The 14,349-nt window shown below is 39.3% G+C and overlaps 2 protein-coding genes across 2 annotated transcripts; one reads left to right on the top strand and one right to left on the bottom strand.

Annotated features, from left to right (window-relative positions):
- Positions 1 to 1,313: 1,313 nt before the first annotated feature.
- Positions 1,314 to 4,942, bottom strand: tm4sf4 (transmembrane 4 L six family member 4). The gene is made up of 5 exons (XM_063012768.1): positions 4,659 to 4,942; positions 4,348 to 4,437; positions 3,370 to 3,503; positions 2,645 to 2,828; positions 1,314 to 2,318 (listed from the first exon to the last, which is right to left on the bottom strand). The coding sequence occupies exons 1-5, from the start codon at positions 4,830 to 4,832 to the stop codon at positions 2,310 to 2,312; spliced, it is 591 nt and encodes a 196-aa protein (XP_062868838.1). The 5' UTR covers positions 4,833 to 4,942; the 3' UTR covers positions 1,314 to 2,309.
- A 1-nt stretch (position 4,943) lies between these two features.
- Positions 4,944 to 13,523, top strand: LOC134331905 (glutathione hydrolase-like YwrD proenzyme). The gene is given in 16 exon segments (XM_063013440.1): positions 4,944 to 4,951; positions 6,277 to 6,378; positions 6,643 to 6,715; positions 6,929 to 7,061; positions 7,161 to 7,244; positions 8,053 to 8,100; positions 8,103 to 8,223; positions 11,459 to 11,561; positions 12,112 to 12,138; positions 12,140 to 12,223; positions 12,225 to 12,258; positions 12,318 to 12,340; positions 12,868 to 12,923; positions 13,280 to 13,416; positions 13,419 to 13,458; positions 13,460 to 13,523. Coding segments are annotated over 16 exon segments (1,137 nt in total).
- Positions 13,524 to 14,349: the final 826 nt, after the last annotated feature.

The following is a 14,349-nucleotide window of genomic DNA, read 5'->3' as shown; positions in this document are numbered from 1 at the left end:
GTGGATGGCAACAAGTCCATTATCATCCCTGAACCTTCTGGAAAGTTGTCAGCTATCATGATGCTAGAAATGGATGTAACACTGACATCTGTGTTCTGAACTTGTATGTTTTCCAAACAGTCTCAGAAAGTCTTTATTTGTTATATATACATTTACACGTGTACAGTACAATGAAGTTATTGTTCTGTATATTTCAGCTATTGGAAACTGGAGCCGAGTTTTAAGGGCTTTGCTTAAGGGCCAAACAGTAACTGCTTGGCAGAGCTGAGATTCGAACGCACAACCTTTTAATTGATAGCCCAAAGCTCTGCCAACTAAACTACCAGTGTCCTGATATTGTGATAAAGTGTGAAGTATGTAGGACTATGTGGTACAGAATCTCATTTACAGGGGTCCCACTGATTGACTGGGGCTGGACACGCAGTTGTTGGAAGAAGAAGAAGTAGTAAATTTGGCTGTTTCTAGGTGTAGGTGTGTCTCACTCTGTGATGGGTGTGGACTACCTTTTCCCCAGTATTCTCATTCATTCCATTTCCATTCATTATGGTCTGTTTTACCGCAGCTTCATCCCAGTCAGGTTCATGATGTGTCTGATGCATTTAGCGAAAGGTAGGAAACACCCCGAACAGGTCGAGAGTTCATCACATTGCTGAGACACACATACTTACGGCTATTTTTAGTAGCTCCAATTAACCTGACTGCATGTCTTGGGGTTGTGGGAGGAAACTGAAGCACCCGGACTAAACCCACATGTACACAGGGAGTACAATACTTCACACAGAAAGGACCCTGGCCACCCAGCAAGGAAATCAAACCCATGATCTTCTTGCTGTAAGGCGACTGCAATACCCACTGTGCCACCCTTAGTATTTCCAGTACAAATCCACTGTTTGTTGTAGTTAAACTGTTCCTCTATTCCTACAAAGGTGAACAACTTTTGAATACCAGTGCTTTATGTTCTGCTCTTGTCCACCAGATGTCATTATTTGTAGTCGTTTGTATGTTTAGTGTGGCCAAGTGGTCTTGTTACCTTGAACATCAGTCCACTCAGTCCATTGTTGTGATGGCAGTTCTTATTTCTACTCTTCTTATACTTTTGTACCAGTGTGTTTTTCACCTTTCGTCTTTTTATGATACAGGCTGATTGTACTGTATCATATCTGTTGTTCTTTCATCGTAATAAGGAACATAAACACCCTAATAAAAGTCTGATAAAACAGAACAAAGGTCGTACAGTGAGGGGCAATAAACCTGGACATGTTTGCTTATCGCGCGCCTGCTTATCAAGGTGTTGTTTAACAGCATGAACAGCATTTTAAAATAAAAGAACATTTTATTTATACTTGCATAGCCAATACTGGTTTACTTTGTTTTGTTTTTTTCACATTCTCAGATTTAAACAGATAGTTGAGCAACTATCTGCTGTCTGTCCCTGTCAGTGAGCTTCCAATGCAGCAACTAACAGAACTAACTAAACAGAATTGTACCCTGTACTTAAAGCTTCAGTCTGTTGTTTTTAATGTAGTCAGATCTTCAGCACAAATCTCCAAGGGATTCTGGGTCACATCCTGTAGCATCGTTCCCCTCCTCGTACGCTGCTGTATCATGTTTTGCTTTGCACAAAAGGCTAAAGGACTATAAATTCTTAAACACTTTAAAAACACTTTTAAAATCATTGTGGTAGTCTAACATACAGTATATAAAATTCGCACATAGTACATTTTTACACACATAGTGTTTGCTCTGGCAGTTTATGTAGTAAAAAGTGTGATAGCATTGCTATAATTCTGTGCAAATAGGTGAATTAAAGAAGTATTTGGAGTTCTTATTTTACCCAATTTATTTGCAGTAAAAATAGTTCTATTGTTTCACTTTACTTTGCTTAATATTCTTGTTTAAAAAAATGCTAAAATTTTGTTTTGCCTTCATAAGCAAAGCCATCAGGCAAACAATGCCCAGTGCACACCAGTGGTATTCAGCCCTGCATTTATATGGTTTCCATTTATATACCAAAAGTAGCATTAAAATAAGATTACTGTATTACAATAATGCAATACAAGATATACAAAACATTGCATATATAAATATAATTGGCACATATTAGTGGCATTAATATATGAGTTTAAAACACATACATTTAATTTTGTATATATAATGTTAGCATGCAAACCTTGGTTGCTTCCGTGAATACCCCTGGTGTACACAGTAAATGGTACAAAACAGTATAAATAGTTGAACAGAATCAAATTGGAAAAACAGAAGAGTATTAAAGTTGTTTGTAAATCAACAGCATGTTGCATCTTCTGACTTTAGGAGCCCTGTTGGAAAAAAAGAAAGAAAGAAATAAATTATAATTACAGTTGATCAGATTTGTATGTAAAAATAAAATAATTCATTATAAACGTTAGAATGTGTGTTGTTTACACACCATCCATCCTTGTTTGAGCTGTGTTAGTTAATGACTGATTAAGTTAATCTCACACTGGAGATGTTACTGAATGTTAATGATAAACTAACCCTATCTAATAAGTAATAAACATCTTTGTGTTTTGTACCAGCAGTAAAATTGAACTTGTGTTAATCTATCTGGCCAATGTGAAGGACCTGCATTAATAAGTCAGTTAGCGTAGGAGCTTCATCCTACCCCGCAGCATCCACAGCAGTCTCCACAGATGGTGCCGATGAGTCCGTTGATAGCCTGGAACGCACACAGTACCACCTGCACCAGTCCCATGATCAACAGCATGGAGAAGAGTGTTAAGTGCCAGGATACGATGCCTTTAGGGCCCTCGCACAGGTCCCACAGTGTGTGGTTGGACAGGTAGTCACTGAAATGAAATAACACACATAAAATGCGAGTCAATTTGCATCATAATACTAAATTTAGATTTATCCTAGCCAGGGTCCCAGTGTGTCTGATTCCACCCAAAACTGGAGAGATGGAGCTCCATTCTTCCACAAGGTTTCCACAATTGATAAGTGGTTGCTGAAGCATATCTTTGTATTAATCTACTTCAAGCCTTCAATCAAAGCCAAAACATGTTGGACACTGAATAGACGACCCCCAATACTTGGTCGGTCATTAAGCCCTGAACCATTATTTTAATGTGTGTCGTACATCTGCACATGCACACTTTTCAAGACTAGCCAGTTAAGCAGGCCGTTTGACTAAGATCCTGCCATCCATGCCTCAATTATGAGCCTTCTTTTAAACTCATTTAAATTGAGGTTGGCTAGGTCTGTTCTCTGTGGTTATACATTCTACAAAACTTCTGCAGTTGTTAAGTTTAATTTGCTTGTTATGCACTGGTAGCTGCTCATCTCTGCTTTATACACATTGGCATAAGTATAATTTACTTGTATACATACCCTTCACTGAATGGATATACATATGTGCCATTGGAAAGACATTTGGGTCCCCGATTGATGGCCACTGCTGACACAATGAAGGAGTAACCAGCTCCCACAATGCCGACTGCAGCAAATATAATGGAGAACAACATCTATAAAAAGAGAGATTAAAATACGGCATAAACAAAAAGCCAGTGATTGATGGTAGACGTTGCAATACACTTACTGGCCACTTGGTTACCTACACAAATGCTTATTCATGTAATCATCCAATCAGTCAGTCATATTGCAACAGCATGATGCATACATTCATCCAAACACTGGTTTAAGTTCACGTTTAGATTAAACATCAGAATGAAGAATAAAATGTGACCATGACATGACCATGATAATCTGGAATTTTCATGCTTTTATTTCTAGTCACTAGAATTATCACAAAATTCAGTGAGCGTCAGTTCTGCTGTAGGGAGTAGTTAGTCTGAGCTAACGGTGACTTTCAGAAAGCACAACACATTAAACCTTGAGGTGGGTGGGTCAGAGCTGCAGACAAAAACTTGTATGCTTTTACTACAGACTACTACTGGACTGGTACTGGATTGATAATTAGAAGTTGTAGGTCCCTAAGCAAGGCTCTCAGCAATCAGTTGCTTGAATTGTATTCAGTCATACTTGTAAATCGCTTTGGATAAAATAATCTGCTAAATGCAGCAAATATAAATGAAACATTAACATAATCACATAATCATGGAAAACCTAAAGCACCAAATGCCCTGACCGCTGTGTGGAGACCTGATTCTGTCCACTTTTGCTGCCAAGTAAATAAAAACGTGTAAATAGATGCACTCATATAATACTAAGTTCAGTAGCTCTGTAACAATGAACAATTATTGTTAAACACTATACATGTGGATGGGGTGTGGTGGTGGGTGTGTGTGTATAAACTGACAGTTTAGGAGACAGATAATGTGGGCGAGTTAAAACAAAGTGACTTCTTACCGCAAATCGTTTTCCACAGCTCTCATTGCCACAGCAGCCACAGCAGTCATTCGTCTTCATTCCCAAAAACACCAGGGCTGGGAAGATCATCTTTAAACACACCAGGGTATATTAATATTCAAATCAAATTCACATCATCCAAAACTCACAGCATTGAGTAATTATCAGTTTAAAATGATTTGCTTACACATTTTTTAAGTGTTTTTTTTTAAGTGTTTTTTAGTCTTAATATAATAGACAAATGATAAAATTCAATGATACTACAGTAAAATTTTTATAAATGGACTAACACTGAAAACAAGGTGACTTACCAGTATTCCAGAGCCCATAATTCCCCCAAAGTACCAGGCCTCGTCCGTAATGTCATCATTTTTATCAGCAGGTTTTCCTCCAGGAAAGAGCAGCAAGATGTTACAGAGAAGGCAAAGAATAGCCAGAGGAATCAGGGTGATGCCCAAGCACTTGGCAAAACTCCCGGAACACATGTTTCAGTCTTTAAGTAGTAAAACAAAACCAAATCCAACAGATCCAAAACCGTTTTGTTCTGTCCCAGGTCCTTTCCCGCTCCTGGTTCCTGTTGATCTGTGGATAAATGAATGTTCAGGTAAGTTTATATATAGTTCTGCGATATGATGTCACAACTGCAGGGTCAGATTTACAACATTTGTTGCACTATGACAACGATCTGTCGGTTAATGATCTACCTCAGCATGTCCCTGCCCTTAGACCTGTGTACTCCTCTTTGCTTGACTTTAGCCGGATCATCTCACTGCTGGGATTGTTTTACAACCATTTTTTAATAAGATGTTTTTTTTAGGTTGAATGATGTTCAGAGGTGTGACACAGAGAACTTGTTAGAAAGTAAAAAGGTATTTAATACAATTTTAGAAAACTAGTTTGGACTTGGTTACTGCTGCTGGATTAAAAGTGTTTTACACACAGTGATGACAGTACCTGGTCTCCAGCTTCAGTGCTGTTATATCTGCTCTAGCAGCTCTTGTTGGACACTTTGTCATCATCCAACCTTGTTTATACTAAAGAACATGATACACAGCACAGTAGTTCTGTAAATACAAGCTTTAGTGACTGTGGCGGACAGCCTCACACCCTGCGTTTTTATTTTGAACATAATTGTTCCAGCAAGTAATTGGCTGCATTCAATGTTTCCAGTTTTAACTGACCTTTTCATGCACTTCCTCCATCCTCCATCATCATCTTTGTTCCCTGTGCTGTAAATCCTGATCAAACTTATAGAGTGTTCAAACGGATCCACATTCATTCTCTGGTTGTACTGGTTTAAGCTTATCGCATTTTAAAAAGATGATTATTAATTTTTTCTTTTTCTTTTTAAGAAATTTTTTTTTTCTTTTCTTTTTCTTTTTTCTTTTCAACTTTTTCTTCTTATTATTATTATCAATTACTTATGTTACAAATGTTACTTACAATGTATATAAAATATAATGTAATAATAATAATAATAATGATTAATAAAAAGATTAAGATTAATTAAGATTTTTGATTATGTATTAATTGATAATAATAAGGGTGGCACGATGGCTTGGTGGGTAGCACTGTCGCCTCACAGCAAGAAGGTCCTGGGTTCGATCCCCAGGGGGGGCAGTCCGGGCCCTTTCTGTGCGGAGTTTGCATGTTCTCCCCGTGTCTGCATGGGTTTCCTCCAGGAGCTCTGGTTTCCTCCCACAGTCCAAAAACTATAGGTGAAGGGATGTGTATATGTGTGTGTGTCTGCCCTGCGATGGACTGGCACCCCGTCCAGGGTGTTACTGTATGCCTTGTGCCCCCCCTCCCCGCGCAACCCTAATTGGATAAGCGGTTAAGAAAGTGAGTAAGTGATATAAATAATAAAATGAATTTAATAGCAAATTTTATTTACCATTAACTGTATTTATTGTTTTGTGAATTTGTTAGCTCACTAGCTGACCCACTGCAGCCCGCCATAGAATTCACTCAGAAAGGTTTTCCTGTATCACAACATACCAGATGGAGAAGGGAAACACCCAACATCAAACTGCACCCTTAAGCATATTTAATATTAGCAGTATTACTGTAGGTTTGACTCAGTGGGTTAAAAAAATGGAAAACTAAACACCCCACCATCACCCTTATTGTAAAACTGTGTAAAGCTGTAATGAATGATATCTTAATGATAATAAATAAGTCAAGTGTTTAAGTAAGTATTATTAATTAACTGTGCAAATCAGTAAAGACATTTATAGCCTAGGTACTACCGCTGTAAATGTTCTACTTATCAAAACTTATGATCAATGTTCACAGTGACACATTCAGAGAAATCCTCAATGTGACCCCACCTAAGATCACAGATCTAAACTCCACACAGGAAAATGAGGTACTGGTAGTTTAAAGCAATGACAATCCCTGTTAATAATGTATTTTAAACACATCCTGATCTACACAATACAAATCAATACGCTGTATTTTTATTGATTCTCTTCTCCATTTTTATTTAACCCCTCAGTTGTGAATCAGGGCCTGATATATCAGCTGCATAGAAGAAAAGAGTGCCTAATAAATGTGGATTTATTATATGTATGGACGGGAGCTTGCTCTGCGTGGGAGAGCTGGGTTCTGTGAGGGCAAGATTGTAAAGGTGGTGGCTGGCGTGATGAGCCTGGGTGACATGAAGAACCACGTCACTGCTGAGATCACACCAATATACACTGATTACAAAGTAGGTTAGAGAACAAACCTCACTGCCTTGTTCAGACTGTATTTTATTGATCTGTATTGTCCACACATGTATCAAACATGGGGATTTTGAATAATGACACTAATAATATTATTATTATTTCCTCCCAACAGTCAGGGAAGTTCAGCACTTATTGCCCTTGATATCCTTGAGAATTTATCTATTAAAGGTACAGGAAGGATACAATTAATAATAATAATAATATTTTATTACATTGTTTTACTGTACTGACTGTTTGCTTATCTTTTTGTACAGAAAGTATGAAAACTCAAATCATTTAATGGAAGTCGAAGATGATTTTAAGGCGGTCACGACAGCGGGATATTCCGCTAGCACACTAGCACCAAGATTCGGAACTTCTTGGTTCGAAACTCGGCATTGCCACTGGTCGGCTGGGTGTCTTCAAACGCTGTGATTAGCAGATAGAGAGGCGCCTGTGCAGAATGCATGGGTGAAAAAGGGTTCCACTAAGGGCTGCACGCTGGTCGGCGGAGGCGTGAGCAGCAGTATACTCACATCAACTGCAAGCAGGGATCCCCCAGCAGCGGAACACATGGGAGCAAGGCAGGAATACTATGGACAAGGTGACAATCCATCGCAGGGTTTCGAACACCACCGCCTTTCTTAGACATGTCTGTGTAGACACGAGGCTGGTCGATAACACAGTCATATCTCAGCATTGGTGGGCTACGATAATAGACAATTTACAAAAAAAGTATAATTTATATTCAAATCATATTTAATAAGCACAGTAAAATTCTATGTAAAGCATTTTCAAAGGAATGTATATATTGTTTGGTTAGTTGTACACTATAAATATGCCCATTTATAGTCAAATATACATTTTCTGGTTAAAGGTCCGTTATCAGACAAAGCAGGGTTTGATCGTGGGTTTGATTCTTTTCTCTGGTCATTATCTACAGAACGTTTGCCATCCCTTTCTTTAAATAAACTGACCAAACTTGTGTTGTACACAGATCTGGGTCACAACAGAGCCAGCAACCTGCATGTCCTGGTCGAGTCCCTAATCTCAGCATGACTGATACTGTGCACTTCAGCACAGACCCTGACCTGGTGAAAGTGTCCCTGGAGGAACTTTTATCCAAGGATTATGCTCACCAGTGAGCCCAGTTCATTCAAAAGGACAGGTAAGTAATTGATAGATATGAAATTGTGTGATTGTACACTGATCAGCCATAACATTAAAACCACCTCCTTGTTTCTACACTCGCTGTCAATTTTATCGGCTTCACTTACTATATAGAAGCACTTTGCAGTTCTACAATTACTGACTGTAGTCCATCTGTTTCTCTGCATGCTTTGTTAGCCCCCTTTCATGCTGTTCTTCAGTGGTCAGGACCCCCACAGGACCACTACAGAGCAGGTATTATTTGGGTGGTGGGTCATTCTCAGCACTGCAGTGACACTGACATGGTGGTGGTGTGTTAGTGTGTGTTGTGCTGGTATGAGTGGATCAGACACAGCAGCGCTGATGGAGTTTTTAAACACCTCACTGTCACTGCTGGACTGAGAATAGTCCACCAACCAAAAATATCCAGCCAACAGCACCCCGTGGGCAGCGTCCTGTGACCACTGATGAAGATCTCAAATATGACCAACTCAAACAGCAGCAATAGATGAGCGATCGTCTCTGACTTTACATCTACAAGGTGAGTGGACAGTGATTGGACACAGTATTAACAAAAGCTTCAGCAGCGCTGCTGTGTCTGATCCACACATACCAGCACAACACACACTAACACACCACCACCATGTCAGTGTCACTGCAGTGCTGAGAATGATCCACCACCTAAATAATACCTGCTCTGTGGTGGTCCTGTGGGGGTCCTGACCATTGAAGAACAGGGTGAAAGCAGGCTAAAAAAATATAGAGAAACAGATGGACTACAGTCAGTAATTGTAGAACTACAAAGTGCTTCTATATGGTAAGTGAAGCTGATAAAATTGACAGTGTGTGTAGAAACAAGGAGGTGGTTTTAATGTTATGGCTGACCGGTGTATTTCACATTGAACTTGTGAACTGATTAACCTACCTGCCATGTCATGAATGTAACCAAAGTGTAAAACATGACATTAAAATCCTAATAAATAAATAAATAAATAAATTCTTCACTTGACACCTGTTCGACTTCCACAAGGTTTCACAGGAATGCTCAACATTCAGATAGCAGCGGATACCTGTATTCAGACTCTCTCTCTCCTTATCATCTTTCTCTTCTTTTCTCTCTCTCTCTCTCTCTCTCTCTCTCTCTCTCTCTCTCTCTCTCTCTCTCTCTCTCTCTCTCTCTCTCTCTCTCTCTCTCTCACACACACACACACAAATTTTTGGTACCAGGTAGTGCCTGGTACTGTGCTTACTTTAGATAACATTGTTTGCTCACCACCTCCCCGCCCGCTGTATTCTGTCTCCCGCCCTGACGCTCTGATAGGACAGGAGAGAACGAGAGTGAGGAACAGGGAGAGAGAATAACTCAAAGACTTTAGACTCTCGGTTGATGACAAGACATCCACACAGGGGGGATTAAGTTTAGTATAAAGTTATACTAAACTTTATTACATACTTTCCTTTATTTCTACACTATATAACAGAAGTTAGCAGACACCTGACCATGAGCTTGTTGAACATCCCATTTAAAAACTACAGAGTTAGCTTTTCGTTGCAGCCATTGATGGTTAGTCATGCCGGAACAGGACATGGCCTTTCCTGAACTGCTGCTATAAATAAAGAAGCATTAACTTTTTATGTAATAATTGCATACACCTACTAGGCATGGGTGTGTCTAAGTGCTTATAATCTAGGTTATATAGTGTCTATTACTTTCTAGAAATAGATCACCACAGGGGTGCAGCAGTAATTTTGTTGCTTTCCAGCTCCGGGTTCACTTGTCACTTTCAGTCACTGTCTGTGTGGAGTTTTTTTTTATTCTCTGTCCTTGTCGGTTTCCTCTGGGTTTGTTCATTAGCACAATAAATAACTTTGGCCGAGCACTCCCACGGCCTACAAAAACAGGGATAAGAAATTAAATTAAAGTAAATAAATATTTTTCTGTATGAACTCTTTATAAAATCTACGAGAAGGGATGTCTTTTTATGTTTGTTTTTATGCCTTTTCTCCCCTTTTTCTCTTTTTTAGTGCGTCCAATTTCCCGCTTGCGTCATGCTTCCTCTCCACCAATGCCGATCCCTGCTCTGATTGAGGAGAACTAAGCTAACCTACGCCCCCTCCGACACGTGGGCAGCAGTCGTATGCATCTTATCACCTACACTTGATGGTGCAGGCGCCATCAATCAGCCAGCAGAGGTCATAATTGCACCAGTCATGGGAGAGAGTCCCCATCCGGCTTAGTCCCGCCCATATCTGAACAACAGGCCAACCCGGTAGCTGGCAGGCAGAGCTGAGATTCGATACAATGTATTCGAGATCCCAGCTCTGGTTACAGCATGTGTTTTTAGCGCTGCGCCACCTGAGCGGCCCAGTCTTTTTAAATTAATTTTCAACAGCTGATGCTTGCTTTAAATTGAGAGCGGAGCTACAGAGCTCTCTTTTTTTTAATCAAATAGAGACTCTAATTGTGCATCAGCTACTTCTAGGTTTCCCAATAGGAAAACAACAGTTTAAATGCTTATATATTTTTTAAATCAAGAACGGGGTGGGATGGTGGCTCAGTGGGTAGCACTGTCACTTCACAGCAAAAAGGCCCTGAGTTCGATCCCCAGGTTGGGCGGTCCGGGTTCTTTCTGTGTGAAGTTTGCATGTTCTCCCCGTGTCTGCGTGGGTTTCCTCCGGGAGCTCCGGTTTCCTCCCACAGTCCAAAGACGTGCAGTGAGGTGAATTAGAGACACAAAATTGTCCATGACTGTGTTTAGCATTAAACGTGTGAACTGATGAACCTTGTGTAATGAGTAACTACTGGTTCTGTCATGAATGTAACAACAGAGTGTAAAACATGACGTTAAAACCCTAATAAATAAATAAAATCAAGAATGACAGAAATATAAAATGATTCATAATACGAAAGCAGTTTTGACTGCCTGTTAAACTCTGCATATGCGGATCTGTGTGTAACTGTGTTTACAAAAATGATGTGGGTATTTTGCATTGTGCTCCAGTAAAAGTTACAATCCTGATTATAATCTTATAATAACTACAATGATAGTGTCCTGAAGAGCTTTTTAGGCATTTTAGTTAGTGCCTGTAATGAACTGTTTGCTACTGACTTTGTGTAAAATGTACATTCTAAATGATGAACTGGTTTAAGTGTTTAAGTTCACATTGCTGTTTTACGTTCACCATCACATTCACTGTGAACTTGTTTATATGAAGCTCAGTGATGTGCTTTATATTTTGATGGCCTGAGTTAGGTTGAGGACGAGTCAATGTCCTAGCGATCAGCAACATCCCTCAGTCGTTTTTGCCAATTTTGAATCAGGGGCTTCTTTCATACATGCAGCCTTTAAGTTTATGGTGATGTTATGTAAAGCTTGCTTGACTGTGGACACTCAGTCCAGTTCAGCAGCTTTCAGCTCATGGCAGACTTGTTTTTGGTTGTTTTTGTACTATAGCTTAACATGCTGACAAAGGTTTTTTTTTGTTTTTTTTTACCTTGCTAAGAGATTTTTTATGTACATGAATGCAGCCAAATTAGTCTGTTTTATATGAGCACCGAGAATTCACCAGCTGTAGTCAATAATAATCACTAACAAAATTATAAAACCCTGTTGCAAAGCTGACAGTTTTTGTTATACAGTATATATACTGTATATATTTTGGGAAAGTTTGGAAAAATACACTTAAAAATCACTGAAATCCCAGAACTATCATGTCGTATGTGTCATTAACAAGTGTTTTGTTCTTTTGACCTCATCTGCATTCATGACCGCTGTAAACGAGTTTATGTAGGAAAGCACTGGTTTATTGTAGAAAAACGTTTGAGGTCATTAAACTCCAGCAGGAAGATTTACAGTCTATTGTAAAGTGCCATATAGTTCACATCCCACTACCTTTTTTTCACCAGAACAGAGGAGCTCGTTTCTCTCTGGACTGACTGTACTCATGTTAATTGTGTAGGCCCAGGAAAGAGGCCGTATCACATCAAAATCCCTGCCATGCCCACTGAGCCCTCATCAGAGCACCCTTCTGTGCTCATTTGGTGTGATGGGAGGTCAGTAACACCAACATAAACATATTTTTCTTTTTATTTTGGCTGCGCCTGTATTTAAGGGTCACCACAGCTGATCATTCTGGTACACACACCTTATTTGGCACAAATGCCAGACGCCCTCCTTGACACATCGCTCCTTATTTTATCTGGGCTTGGGACTGGCACTGAGAGTGCACTGACAAGTGCACTTCCCAATGGCTATGCTGTTTAGCAACTCCCCTCTTAGTCATAGCCTATCATGTCTGTGTAGAGGCCTGACAGGCTGATAGCCTTGCTAATATTCAAACATTTGTTCAGTAAATGAGTCTTATCCCCCTCCCTCCCAAAAAACTGCATTATGTAGTTATTTCCTGTAGATATCAGCACTGTGAGCAACATACATATGTAAACCTATTTTGTTACATGGTAGCTAAAAGCTGTCCAGACCCTGACTCGTTACGTTTCTTAAACTTAATCCTTGGTATGAACGCTGTGTCAGACAGAACATGTTGGGCAGTTTAGTGTTGCAATGGAAAAGTTTAATAATTTTATTGCATGCTAAAAAAAGCTGCTTGGTTTTTATGAGAGTCCAAGATAAGAGAAAAGATAAAGTGATATTTTCCTCTTCAGGAGTTGCTCAATATGTTAGAGTTTTGCATGAATCCTCAACAAGCACTTGATGTGTCATGTACACTATGTTTCTGCAGTATAATCAGACTGAAAAGTCTACTGAGACAATAATAGCCACCTATAATCTCAGTTATTTTATAGCCATGTTGTGCAGTCTTTGAGTACAGTCTTTGAAGCCACGTTGAACACGGAAACATATTTTAAGAAATGCCATAGTTAACGGAACTGTAATCATAATCTATATAGGTTAAATTTTTTTAAGAATAAAGCAGTCATTTTTAAATCAAGCTGTTTTATCAGGACATTAAGTAATTTGTATATAGATCTGTGTGTACAAGATTCATATCATTTATTTTATTTTATTGTGTTGGTTCCAAAACCTAAAAAACTGCCATATTTTTGTTCTTCATTGCTCATTGTTCATTACGTTTGCTGTCTGTGCAGAACGACTGTGGCAGCTTCATTTGGAAGCAGGTGTGGAACAAGGTGTGGCTAAAGAGCTGAAAAGGTGAGGTCATGTGGTGAACTGGCCAATAGAAAAGCACGACCGAGACGTTTTGTTAGGGGAGAAGTTATATGTGTAGGAACTTGGTGCAGAGAGGGTACTGTGGGCTGGATCTGATCCTAAAGAGGATGGATGCATGCTGGGATTTTAGCCGGAGCAATTAAATAAAGAATAAATAAAGTGTTAGCATAATAGTAAACAGAAAAAAATCTATTTTGCCATATTAAGGAAAATATGTGTTAGGGTGGGGTTTAAAATTCGTCAAGTTTATTAACATTTTAGGGCACTCGTTAGCACACCAGGCCTCAAAAATTATTCAATCAATCTGGATGCACTTGGGCACAATTTGGAAAACCACACAAAGGTCCTAAATACTTTTGTAAATAAGATATTTCACATCTGTAAGTTTGCTGCAGCTGCTGTGTAATTGTGACTGTTGGCTGGTTGAGGTGCCTGCACTACGAGCGGGGTGTTAACATGGTGTATAGCGTGTCTCTCCTTAAGCAATACGGTTCTCTGTAAGACTGGCAGGTGAAAACATGTGGCTGGCTACTAGCTGCATGACGGAGTGGGCACATGACAGTTTTGCGAAATGGAGAATTGGCTACGACTGGATTGGGGTAAACATGCGGAATATCATTGTATTTTTACATAAATTACTAGCAGAAGAGGCAATTAACTGCCAATACACTCACAAGTAGTGACATAACTGATTGAGTCACCCAACGTTATTATTAGTTGTTATGGAAGCTCTCAGACAGTCTTTGTTTTTAATTGACTTTTATATTTTATACTGTATGACTAAAAGACATTTGAGAGTTTCAATTTGACCATCGAGGATGTCATTTCAGTGTTTAGCACTTCTACTGAATGTATAAGATTCTTTTTCAGTGTGTAATGAATCTTTTCCATTGTTATGACCAGCAGTGTATCAGCACATTGGAATTCACTTCCTTTTTTAAGCATGGAAATGGAGG

This window comes from Trichomycterus rosablanca, chromosome 17 (assembly GCF_030014385.1).
Source record: "Trichomycterus rosablanca isolate fTriRos1 chromosome 17, fTriRos1.hap1, whole genome shotgun sequence".
Taxonomy (NCBI): Eukaryota; Metazoa; Chordata; class Actinopteri; order Siluriformes; family Trichomycteridae; genus Trichomycterus; species Trichomycterus rosablanca.
Note: the sequence above shows the minus strand (reverse complement) of the source record. Positions and strands in the feature narration are given on the sequence as shown.